This window comes from Nesoenas mayeri (genome assembly GCF_963082525.1).
Source record: "Nesoenas mayeri genome assembly, chromosome: 6".
NCBI classification, from domain to species: domain Eukaryota; kingdom Metazoa; phylum Chordata; class Aves; order Columbiformes; family Columbidae; genus Nesoenas; species Nesoenas mayeri.
In genome coordinates this window covers 26,834,715-26,848,255 of record NC_137545.1, presented here as the reverse complement: position 1 = coordinate 26,848,255, position 13,541 = coordinate 26,834,715, and the positions used below count along the sequence as shown (strand labels likewise).

General features: G+C 37.1%; 1 protein-coding gene across 2 annotated transcripts in view; it reads right to left on the bottom strand.

The window, feature by feature from the left end:
- Nucleotides 1-13,541, bottom strand: part of RBMS1 (RNA binding motif single stranded interacting protein 1) — a 96,884-nt gene that overhangs the window by 17,642 nt on the left and 65,701 nt on the right. For both annotated transcript variants that reach the window (XM_080346747.1, XM_080346746.1), the window contains exons 5-6: nt 8,127-8,284; nt 5,034-5,113 (exon numbers count right to left, since the gene is read on the bottom strand). In XM_080346747.1, coding sequence (XP_080202873.1) covers nt 5,034-5,113; nt 8,127-8,284 — 238 coding nt within the window. The remainder of the gene's footprint in view (nt 1-5,033; nt 5,114-8,126; nt 8,285-13,541) is intronic.

Genomic DNA, 13,541 nt, shown 5'->3' with positions numbered 1-13,541 from the left:
AAGCACTGACAATCTCCTCCTGCCCTGAAGCACTCTCCTCTAGAGCTAATGTTTTAACAGAAAAAAAGATAGGAATGCACTATTAGTCCAGAGAGTAAATACTTGCTTGTTGTACACATGCTGTGCACATGTGTACATTAGAATTCAGTCTTCGTTTCTTTAGTGTCTACCCAAATACATACCAGTTGCTACTATAAATGCAAGAACAAAATTGATGTTCTTTTGCTGGACTTTATGTTTACACCCTTGACTTTACATGGCTAATTTTATCAACTTTTCAACGAACCCTGCTTTCCAATATTAAAAAATGCAACAAAATACTTTAAAAATACTATTCTTATAATCAGTTTTCAATTAAACTGCATCTTTTAGTGACTTTCATATTTTCTAGTGACAAAGCATAAGGGACTAATGAATTCTGACATTAAAACATAACTGTAACGATAGAGCAAGCCTGCAGAGCTAGAAACTTTTGCCTAAAGCTGTAGGAATTAAGGAAGTTGTGCAACTGAAGATCTCAGTAACTTTATATGTTTAAAGAGAAATGAAATATATAGTCTTCACCATCCTAATCTTCACTTAAACACAGTGCTCTGAGTTACTTTTCTTTAATAATTTACCCAGTTTAATAATTTGTCACAGTATATTTGGAGTGGTTTTGAATAGTATTTTTCTTTTCTATTCCAATATTGCTTCTTAAAGCTGGCAGTAATTACAAACTATGAGAATTACAGCAGTAAAATCTTCTAATCTTTGATCTAATGGGTAAAATCTTGGTTCCTTTGCCTATAGTGTGACAATCAGGAGCAACACCAGCACTGTGACCTCCGGATATCCTTTAGCAGTGGCTTTCAGAATGTAGTTCATGGATTATTTCTAAAGGACCTGTGAAAGATAACTAAGAAATGTGAGTTTATGGTCAAATGGCTTAAATACACTATACAGAGATCTGCAGTGCTGGATACTTTGTAAAGGTAAGCAAATACAAAAAGCTTGAAAATGACAGCCAAGAGATAACTACTTCAAGGCTACATGTTCTCTCCTCTCCTGCACCAGAAAGATGTCAAAGATCAGAATCATTTCAAACAGCAGTGTCTACCATGCCTGGTGGATGCTCTGCCTAGTCTACAGTCAAGAGCAGAGGCAAGAGCAGGGCTCTCACAAATACCTTTGATTTCCTCCCTAGACCAGAATCTGAGTGATCAATACCTTTACCCTGAGTGGGAAGACAAGGGTGGGTCATGGATAACCTCCGATTTTTGAGTCATCTCTGCAACCCACCATTCCTGAAGCCAAAATGGTACAGGCTGCTCAGCAAAAATGCCCTCTACCTTACATCCATTAAATCACCTAAGTTATTTTTTCAGTAAAAGAAGTATCAAATAATCCCTAAAGCCTATACAACAGGCATAAAACTTTTTTAACTTTTAAACTTCTGTATTTTTCATTTTAAATGTAAGAGAGACAAACACTCAGATTTACATTTACCTTATGTATTCTACAGCACAACTGCTTTATGTAATTATTATTATGATTATTCTCATGTATTATCATGCTGCTGTGACAGGGAGGAGATACCTTTCATGATTTTGCCCAGCAGATCATTTCTACAATAGTTATGGGTCCAACCCAAGACGAAGACAGCAATCACTAAGTATCATCTTTAGTGGGGGGAGGCTAAGTACACTGTTCTGTCCTCGCTACTCATCTTCTGTGTCCTGGGTCCTTATACTAGTCTACTCTTTGTTTCCTCCAATTCATGTCATGAGGTTCACATTTCAGAGGAGAACAGAAAAGTTTTACATATCACTTTATTCACTGGAAACAATAACACCTTAAAGAGAAAAGCAGAACTAAATGCAAGACTTATTTTAAGATTATAGCAAACATGTAATAAACATACAGTTGAGAAGAGAATGAAATACAAAAATCAAAGTCCTGAGAGAAATGGACAGAAAGTCACAGTCCATGAAACAGAAAAAACTATCAAAATAACTTACATTACAAAAGTACAAATCCCAACCAGAACAAATGGTGAAACTAATACACCACTCCTAGGAGTTACAGGATTATACCAACTCACAGTGCATTTGAAATTGCCCTCTGAGCTAACCTCCCTTCTTGACTGAAGACATACAAAGACACACTAAATATTGAATATATTTAATTAAGTTAATATGGGGCAGGGTAATAAAGCCTGAATAACTTGTTACATCTGGGTTCAGCTTGCTCAGTATCATCAATGCCCAGTCACTCACTCAAACTTTACAGTCAAGGCTTTTGTGACCGCCCTGTGGCAACCTTGCACCTCCCAGATTCAGAGGTTTTTCTGTTCTGCGTTCTCATGCTCCAGAGGTGGTTTCACCTATGCTTCCTAAAGCTGTGTTTAACCCATTCTTTCATTTAAACCCAAAGTTCGTTAAAATAACAAAGCTGCCTTATGAAAGCATGTTTTTGTTGAACAGATGTTCTTCCTCCCACACCTATTTCATTACAGGCCCGTCTCTCCTACCCTCCTCATCCTGATAACAGTGTTTATATAGCCAGCTCCCTTTGCTGATTTTAGCCAAGTTTCTAGGACACAATGTTTTAATTTAAACATAGTTCCAGTTCTACGATATTATTTCATGTGTGTATTTGAACTTGCTCTTCTATAACCCCAAAGGATGCTAATCTTTTCCAAAACATTTTCCTAACCTTTGTTTGTCCAACAGTTTTCCCAGTACATCCACTTTTCTCTGTGCAGGTGGTCTAAGACCATGGTTGCCCCATGACTATGCCCCACTTTTTGGCATACTGCAGCATATTATTATGCATCCTCTAATACGATTGCATTTTTAGACATGCACTTGCTATGCGGTGAGGAGCTCCAGGAAGAATTTGAACTCCATAAAAACCTTTGCAAGGAGCAATACAATTCACAGCACCAGCAAGGAAAAGTAGAGTTAGGGTTGTACGCTGTACAACAAAATTGAGAGTCTTTAATAAACAAGTTTCTCATGACTCCCTCATGCACCTACTTGCTTGTCACATTTTAGTGTCATGGAGGGTGTGACTCATCTCACTTAACTGACTTTCAGACATTTAGAGTTATCTATTTCTGAGATACCCTTTGTAACCACAAGGACAGCTGACAGCAAAGATACATCAGTCTCTGGAGGTGTGTGCTGCTTTACCTATTTCAGAGAGAGAGCCTCGACAACTTCTTTACCAGGTAAGCAGTAGAAGTGGAAGTCTGTGAGATTAATTATATTTTGAGATCCCTCTTCAGTACCCACCTTCTGACAACCACCAGTTCTTGGCAAATTTCTTGTCCCTAATTAATCACACTTTTCTGGTAAATGTTTTCCTCCATGCTGCAGAAATCATTCTTACAATTCTGTGCAGCAACTTTTTATTTCTATCTGGTTGAACCTGATCATATAAGGGTGCAACTCCAGCTTCAGCAGTGGCCCACCAGAGAGAGAGCATGATTAGCAACAACATGCCTGACACCTTGTTTATTGAGAAGAGGATAATGAAAGTGAAAATAAAAATGAGCAAACTAAAAAGCACTAATAGGAGGTTGTATTACAGTTGTTTTTTTTGGTTGGGTGGGTTTTTTTACTCTCTCTAACTGAACAGAAACTCCTGTATGTTAATCTGAACTCCTGGTTTCTCCATACTTTTTACTCTTGATGATGTCCAAACTATAGCAGCACTATAAAACTAATGAGAGAGTGGATCAGAGCACAGTCAGCATTCAAACAAAATCATTCCATGATCTCCTTGCCCCTAAGGGGATTTTCCATCTCACAAAACACCGACTGCTAAATACATGCAATAGAAAAGTAAAAGTTACAGCCCCTATGTACAACAAAGTTTTAACTAAATAATCTCGGTAATCAATCTCAATGCAAATGGTCTGCAAAAGACAAGCCAGGGAAGTCAAAACCCTGTGACAGATTAGTGTTGGTGAAGGGAGTGGTTTCCTGTGCTCTGAAGCCGCTTTCCATCCCTACCGCAGCACACACTGCCACAAAATGGAGAAATCTTTCAGGGATAAGACATGTATGTAGTTTTACTAAACAAGAGGTATTCTTGTCTCTCTGCCAAGGGCTGCTTTCCTCTTCCTTTGTCAGGGTCTGGCTGCAGAGAACATTTCCCCAGGGGGATAAAGGTGACTTCATGGAACTACACATCAACAAAGTAATGTATAAAATTCCTACTTGGGATTCTCAATAAAATGGTTGCCAAAAGCTGCCTGCAATGTCAAGTATGTATTTTATCCTTTATCGTCTTTTCTTCCTGTTTCACTCTGATGCTCTGAACTTCCTTTCCTCATTTTTAAGTTTGTGGAGTAATGCATTTTGTATCTTAGAAGTAATGCTGACAAAGTAGGCAAGCTGATGAGGAACTTGTTGTGACAACAAAGTTGCACTATGTAGCCTCTCTGCATTTTGCCTTGCACAATATTTCTAGAAGTAGCATTCTTCACTCATCTCCTTCCTTCTTCCTGAAGAACCTCAAAGCCTACTCTGACTTGGGAGTCAGAGCTCCCCAATCAATGAAAGTGCCTGGCATTAAGGCACTGCTGCAGAATCTATTTTTTCTAATCAAATCCTTTTTTGAAAATTACTTCCAAAAAAATCATCAACAGATGGCAAAAGTTGTCCATTTTTTGCCTCTCTCAAAGAAAAACTGTCCACGGTCAATCCGCCAAATTCTGTTCTGTTTTACATACAACACATATTTATCTCCTGACTTCAACTGGGATTATGTGGGATGTAAATTCATAGCTGTCTTAAGGCATCTTAGCTGCTTGTCTATCTGCTAGGAGAGAAAACTACTAAATTCCTAGAAAAGGTTTATAGTAGAAAAGGAATATATTGTGTTCCAAGTAAGCAAGTATTACAGTTATCCAACAAGACACAGTTTAATTTTTATAAGCCTGCCTCTGAATGAGAAGCCAGATACAACAATCAGCATAACAGGCTTCCACTATGTAAGCAGTAACCCATTCATACATCTTGTTAGAAATACATGCAGCGTACCAGAAACTCCTGCTGGTGTCTTTATAAATTTTCCATTAAAATGAGCAATCACTGCTTCGCATTTTTCTGTTGACTCCATCCTGAGAAAATAAAGAATAATTTACATAAATTAGACACTCATCCAGATTCCCATGTTTGTGATTTTTTTCAGCGTATTTCTTTTGTGGCTTGCTTTCCCATATGTAAGCAATAGAGAGGATGTTTTCTAAGAAAACACAACTTCAGAAAGGTAAAATTAAACTTGGTTAACCTTTTACACACTTTTGAGGCCAGTGTTTGTGCCAAACTGCAAATATGATACCCTTATTTACTTAGAAATTAGGCAGAACACAACCTGGACAGCTGTAATACAAAGTACCTACACTGTCTTGAAGGAAGCAGAAAGACTGAGCCACAATTGTTCATAGCTGAATGTGTCTGTGATATACACAAATGCTAATGCCACTTCTGATAGAGGATTCTGAAGTGTCTGTACAGTTTGGGAGTAATAAACTCAACTATAAACATGCCTGGCTGCATGCCCCAAACTGCCTTTGCAGCTCTTAGCTTATACATATCGCGACAACTAAATCATATACCTGTCTCTTATTTAATTGTCCCCAAGTTCCCTTCAAAACAGGAACTAATAACAGAATAGCTGTCATGGCTACTGAGATCTTATCCAGCATCCTGAACAGGTTCATGCACTTGTGTTGTCAAAACCAGCCTTTATAGACTGGGGGACTGGTGGGCTGGTATGTCTGGGAGCAGCTCTGTAGGTTGCAGCTCCATCCTTGGGGTGCAATGTGGGTGTGTTGGTCCTAATTGTCAGCTTGGACTAAGTTGGAATGGATGACCAAGACATGCAAGTACGACAAAATTTATTTTAAAATAAGAATATAGTTTGTAATATATTTGGAAAGATGGTATTTGGATAATGTTGAACAGAGATTCTCTCTTTATTTGTTCATTAAGTTTGCTAATTCAGATCCACAAATTAGGCGAATGGCCTCAGCAGCAAAGAAGTAATACTAAAAGTTACTAAGTCTTGGCACCTTTTTAATTCTGATAACCTTTCTGCACAGGCCGACAAAATATCATCATTAACAACAAGCAAAATTGTCAAAACGGCGGACTGAATAAGAAGTCTTCTTCATGGTCTGAAAAATATCTTCTAGAGAATGTCAGAAGTGCTGGATTGTTGGATATGCATCAAAGAAATCTATTTTTTTTTTCTCTCACGCAAAACAAAAAATATAGTTTAGTCTCAGACTCAAGTCTGGACTTGATAAAATATATTATTCCTTATTAACCTAATAAAATGCTCCCAAAGGCAGGAAATGAAAATTTTTACTTAATGCCCACATGTTTCTTGGACAATTTTAACTTTAACTAATATTTATCCAAAAATGATCCAATACCTACCTTTCAGAATAGGAGACATTGATTAGAGATGATAGCAACAGCTTAGTCTATAAATTATATATGATATATATGTATCTAAATAAAAAATAGGTATATAAAACCAACCTCATGTTTATCTATACATATAAAACTTATAACGTATAATACAGATAAATACTCTTAAAATATCCTCTTTTAATGTCTTCAGTACATGTATTTTACATAGAATTCTAAAACTCTTCTATCTATATCAGAGTAAAAGCATTCCTAAAATACCACTGATTCAAGGTAGAGTTGGTAAGCAAGTTTAGGGAGAAAAGACTAAATAAATTCATAATGTCAAATTAATTTTAGCGTGGGCGTTGCTAGATTGTGCCCTTCATAGTACCAAAAAGTGAAAGCTGCATTTAAGCAAGTATCAGTATTTTTCAAAATTAGTAAATGTAACTTTTGGATATATATTGCTTTGTACGTCATCCAAAAACTCATACACACATTCTATGTATACTTGTATGGAGCTCACACTCAAACACCTATGCATATGCTTATATGAAAAAAATACAAGTGTATGAATGAAATAAAATCATCCAATTATACTTACACCAAAAACATTACAAGTAATTTTTGATTTATTTAAAGGGGAGAGGAAGAAATTTTGGTAGAAACCACTATCATCGGACTGTGAACTACCCATAGCCAACTCACAGGGAAACTAATCCCTAAATGTTTTGGCTTCAACAGGAGATACAATCAGTTCAGTTCTTCTTTTCTGTTCTTTTCTGCTATTTGTTCAAATACAGAGCTATTGTAATACTGGCTGTACATATGAATTCCTGGAAACTGACAGAGATTTTACAACATATTTTGAGAATCCCAGTTCTTTGCTCAAAGCATGTCCCTATTTTTGATTAAAGAAATCTCCAATCTAAAGCCTCCAAATGTTAATTGCCATACTAGGTTTAATGAGAAAAATATTGGAAAGGCATAGAAAAGGCTTTGATGAAGAGACGTCAGGACAAATAACTGAATTAACTAGAGAAAAAGTTTGGGAAGTATCTACTGCTTTACGGAAAATAGTTGGTCTTGTTGATGTGGGAGAGATATTTGGCCAAGCTGTCAAATATTTTAAGGTGAGATTTCCTGTAAGTGAATAAAAATATTTTCTTTCCCACATGACAATATGTTAATGAGCCAGAAAATTCAAAGGGCTGATGTTCAAAGGGCAGCAATAAGTCAATTTTCTCAAAGGAACTAATGAAGAAAAAGAAGGAAAAAAACCCAAGAAACAAAGAAAAGGGAGGAGGGGTTCTTCCTTATGGTCTCCTATCTCCAATTCAATCCTCAAAAGCCAGAAATGTCAGAGAAGTTTCTGTGAAGCACTGCATATCTCTTGCTTACTGGTTCAGGGATAGAGGAGAAAGGAGAAGTAGAGAGAAGAGGAGGAAATGGTGGACAGTGAAGTCCTATTCTAGATAGTTGTCCAGTAAAAGCAGCAGATTCAGATTCAGCCATCTAAGTGAGATAAGACACAGTCATATTTGCTTTACAAAAATTAGGATTAACAAAACCCTGCAGGTATCTCTATCTAGAGCTGCCTTTCTTTAAAAGCTTGATAATCTTCAGAACATCTACGTTTTCCTCCTACATCTGTCTTTTTAATTAAAAAAAAAGGACTAGAAGCTGCCAGCATGGCGAATGCCACTGAAGTACCTTGCAAAGCCAACTCCACGGCTTGTCCCACTTGAGTCCCGCAGTATCCTCGTAGAGATAACCTGCCCAAATGGCTTCAGCATGTTCTCAAGCTCCTGCTCATCCATTGAAAGTGGCAAATTGGAAATGTATAGGTTAGTCGGATCTTGTTCTTGTTGCTGAAAGAGAATTAAAAACAATTGCTATTGCTCTCGTCACTGGAAAAATATTTTGAACATAAAATAACACAGCAATTACATGTAACTACTGGTACAGATTTCTGCTTCTCAGGCCCCTTTCTAAAGGCTGCTCTTCCCTAGTATTTGTGACCTCCATCTTCTGTCATTGTACATAGCATTCCTGAGAAAAGTTCCCCTTCTCTTATTACTGCTGACAACAATATTTTTAAGTGGAGATAAAGGTGAATAATTGACCAGTTTATAGTGTGTATTACAACTTCATGGTTCAGATTTTTCTAGGGGGAAAAAAAAGCAAAAACAAAGTAAAGGAATCTGCAGACAAGGAAATACAGACTGGCAGAAAGAGCTAAAAAAAGCCAGATGTAAATAAAAAAAATTAGTGGAATGACAGTTCGAAAATAATATGGGGAAAAAAGGAGACAATGCTTTAAGAGTGTGCACAGTGCGAAAATATTACCACAAAAATAGGCTGACAGACACAGAAGTGAGTGGGACACTGTCTTCTTCTCTCACACATTAATGTTTTTTTGTTTTCATCAAACTTTTACATTACGCATTCAGACAACACTGAAGTCTTCCAAAACCTTTTTCTAGAAACAGACACAATGACAGAGGGAGGTAGGCAGGGTATGAGTGATTAGGAGGAGATAAATGTAGTCACGTCTTTGCCATTCCCCTGACCTCAGGCTATCTACTTCATCTGATCTCTGGATTCTACCTCAAATAAACATTTTTTGTTGAAATTGATCATTTCCGGTGTTTGTCTACAGATTTTTCCAGCTGTAGTTTGAAAGCATCTCTTGTATCCCTCCCATACTGCAAACTGCTGGCCGTGCTCCGTGATGAAATACATTCTTAATCTACACAGATCTATATGACTTGGTCCTTATAGTTGTGCAAAGCCTCAACCTCGCCATTGCGGCTCCCTGTATGGATCTAAGTCTTAGCAGGATGCATTATATTCAGCAGAACTTGTCTGAATGATACGATCTGATACAAATACAATTTTGTTGGCACAGACCTCATCATATTTTCATTCTGTACAGGAGGGCTAACAGATTTACAGGGAAATTTGAACCAAATCAGAAATCAAACAAACAAAATAGCAAACAAACAAAACCAAAACCCACAAAACCACCACCAACAAAATCCTCACCAAACCCCCCCCAAACAAACAATCAAACCCCAAAACAAACAAACAAACAAGAGATTATAGCTGTACGGGTGGTGATACCTTCTTACAAAGATTAGACATCAATTTGTCCTTAACCTGCCCTTATATTAATAACATCTCTGTACCTTTGGTAGGATATTGCATAGTTAAATAATTAACTATCCTGGATATGACCTCTCAGTTGGGGTTGGTTTTCCCTAGGACAAAAAAATAAAAGGACTGGGGGCTGGGGAGGGAGGTCACGCCTTTCAGGCACAGAAATGAATTCTCATGTTCCAAAAACTAATGAAACTTAAAAATGGAGAAGCAAATTCTACGTTTATGGACCTTCACTATTTGCATTTTCATCCTGAGTCTCCCATTCATTTAGAAAGGGCTTTTAAATTTTCTGTGAAGGTTTTTGAGAAATCAGCATGAAGGAACCTACGAAAGGGAAATACCTTCCCATTACATTCACCTGATGTGCACACTAGGGTACTAATATGATTGTAATTCCTAGCCCCACTGAAATTCCACATACCTTACAGAACAAAAACTTCTCCATGTGCCCAAGTGTTATCCTAGTCAGTCACTTTATAGTCCATTAGAAACGGCACTGGACTACCAAGTATATTTTACCTTGTGTTACCTAGCGGGAATATCCCCCCCTCCCAAAATAATGCTGAATCTATACAGCAGACAAAGAAGTTTGTGATTTACATTATCTTAGAGTATCTGAATTCTCTTTCACATTAAAAATCAGAAGAAAGAAGACAAGAAAACGGATTCACTGAGAGGTCAGAGCTGACATTAATATTCATTACTGGGTATTGTTCAACCACGAGGGAAAACCAATGTTGAACTAGTTGTATCTTTGACATACAGTTCAAATTTCCTCAGGTAGGAATGTGAGGAGATGACAGCTTTCACATTTTTAGAATTAGTTTGTTACTTAGATTGTATTAGCCAGCTTTGTTTTGCATCTTGAGATATGCAGGATTACTTCCTTCTTTAATGAACACTAGTAGCAAAAGCTTTCTAGGAGGTTTTAGCCCTGGGTATTACAAAATTGCATTTGTACCTATAGCAGAATTTCCTGAAACTGCAAATAGTATTTGAAAGGAAAAAAACTTAATTTAAAAAAATTTATTATAAGCTGTAAAATACATTGCACACAAATATCCTAGATCTTCCCTAAATAACCTTTAAAAGTATACAAGCTGGAAAATCAGACTCTTCGCATATTTTCATCTAATTTCCTAATGTTTTTATTCTATAATAACAGGAAGTCTGAATTATATTATAAAAATGTTCTCATTAAAAAGCCTAACAGCATTTGGAAAGATAAAAAAGGGCCCATTTTGTTCACACTAATAAAAATGTAATTTACATGCAAAAAATAAATGCTTACATTCAAACATCTAATAGAGAAAGAAATTCAGTCAATTGCAAAATGTCAGAGCAATCTGTTTTATTCAGGTATCTGGAGAGATTACATTCCCCTTCTCTCAGCCTCCTAATGCAGCCTAGGGGGGTTACCACACTTCGGCATTATACAGTATAAAGGATGAGAGATCATGAGATTTCCTTGCCAAAAGGGACACAAAGACCTACTGCAATTAAATGTCACATATAAAGATCTTCCTCCATACACGGTGGGAAGCTTGATTCTTGTACCTATCCACCTATCGGGGAAAACTTCATGCCATAAAATCATGTAACAACATTGTTAGAGAAGGGAATGCTCAACTTTGAAAGAGTATTAGCAACTTCACCACTAACCCACATTGCAAATCCCTTTGGGATGGAGAAAAAAAAAGTGCATCTGAGGAAACTGTTCTAAGGAAATTGCTTTCTCTGAACAGAAAGCATTTTGTGATGGAAAAAAAATTACTTACATCCCATGAAACAACCTGTATTTTGTACTAGTAACTAGACTGCGTTTTAGTCAGTGCGTGCTGAAAGGGTGACTGGAAAGGACTTAATTCTGCTTTCCTGACCCTTTCTCTATGTCAGTCTATTACAGCTTGAATTCTCCCAGGGATTCAGTTATTTCTGCTTTTGATCCTTTGACAGGACATACCAACCACAGTGGAAAAAGGGGAGTTTGAAATACTTCTACATATGTCCATAGCTAGGACCAGTAAAGATGGCAGACATGGGAGAGGAAGAGCAACATGAGGATGTCACACTGAAATCCTAGAATACAAGCTGAAATTTCTTTCATCTATAATTCTCCCAGACCAAAATCGTTGAAATGCCAACACATTCCACATGCACCAGCACTGAAGGTGCAGCCACCCTCGGGAGTGGCTGCAGTTCAGCTATAAGGACAGATCATATAATCATCGAATACCTCAAGTCGGAAGGGACCCATGGATCATCAAGTCCAACTAGCCCAGGATAGATTAATTTAATTAACTTCTTCACTTTGTAGTAAAAACAAAAATTGTCATTGGTTCTCAAAAGAACTCATTTACAATAGCAAGATAATACTAAAGCAAGTCTGAACTCTTTCCAGAGTGCATGTGGAATTTTACACAGTTTGGCAGCAGAAAAATTATACCTATTAATGTGCAAAACACTTCCTCTCCCCCTGTTAATTACTTAAGCCACTGTGCAAGCTTCTGTCATCTCCACAAGACTACTAAACCTTAAAACAGCTATTTGGGTACGTTTTGGAAGATTGTAAGCAGCAAGTAATTTCCTTCCCCTTAGAGCACTACGGATTTCCAAGCTGACTTCCAAATGGCAACTGTGACTAGGACTCTGCATCCATCTCTATCCTGTCCTACACAAAAGGCATAGTACAAACAGATGTTTGCTTTTATACAAGGTTTTGACAGGGAAAATGGTTAAACAAGTTAAAAATTCAGAAAGTTAGGAGAGAGACAAACTTTTAAACTCATCCTTCTGTCTCTGTGGCAAACAGTAGTTTAATACATTAAGTTCGGTGACTCCCTTCCTTACCAAAACTTGTCTCACCACAGTTTAATTCACATGGTTATTAGAGTTCAGTTTCAGAAGAGAAAAATAATTCCTTTGATATAGAGGTTTATAATTTTTATACTAGAATTCAGCAAAAAAGTTAAACTGGCAAAAATATCTGCAAACATAACAACTCTGCTCAAATCTTGCCTACACACTGTAATCACTCCCAGTGCTTTCAAAGGTAGGGTTTTCTCCTGCACTTAAAATCCATGAAATCACATGAGCTGCTTTCACTTTAGCAATCTTAAATTTCTTTAAATTATTCAAACTATTTTATGGGAATGATCAAAAAGAATTACTGAAGTCAGTGGAAAGCTTCCTACTTCAGGCTAGCAAGCTAACATTAAAATATAAACCACTGAACCACCGAGATTTTTTTTTTTTAATTTTTTTTTTTTAATTCTACACAATTCAGGAAAACTGTTTAAGATTCTTCATATCTCATGCAGGGTCTCTTTTCAGCACGTTCTGAAACATACTGAAAGAGCTCCTATTTTCAGATTCTGGGCAATGTCCAGGAACTTGTGGGCTACTATAAGTATCGTATTACTGAGGAAACTAGGAAGTCTTATTTTTAGCAATTCACATCAGCAAGTTTCTACTGGTCTTTTATCACAAAATACCTTTAGCCAGGTCTCTAGAACTCCTCTAGCAGAACATAATAATACAAAGATGTAGTGCTCTTGCAGATTAATGCACTTCTTATTCCTACAAAGCACTCACAGCACTCAATAAGCTGACTACAAGATACAGTATTTCTCAGTAAAGGGATAGGAATGATCTACAGCTAATGCTAATTTGTGTAGAGAAGCGGTGATCAGGAGTCCTACATAACGCAAAATGCTCTACCATCATCTGAAAGACATTACCAAAACCTCCCTGTGCGTGTGGAACTGTTCCTAAATTGCAAGCAAGAAACTTGGCAAAACGATAAGACATCTGTTTTCTCTTGCTCTGTGTAAGGTCAGAGCAAACAGATCGCCATTCAGAAACATGTGACTAGGCATTGCTCACAGCATGGAAGATCCTCTGGCTGGTAGGGAAAGGATTAAATGCTTGTCTGCCTTCGTATAGAAACTACTTTAAAATTTA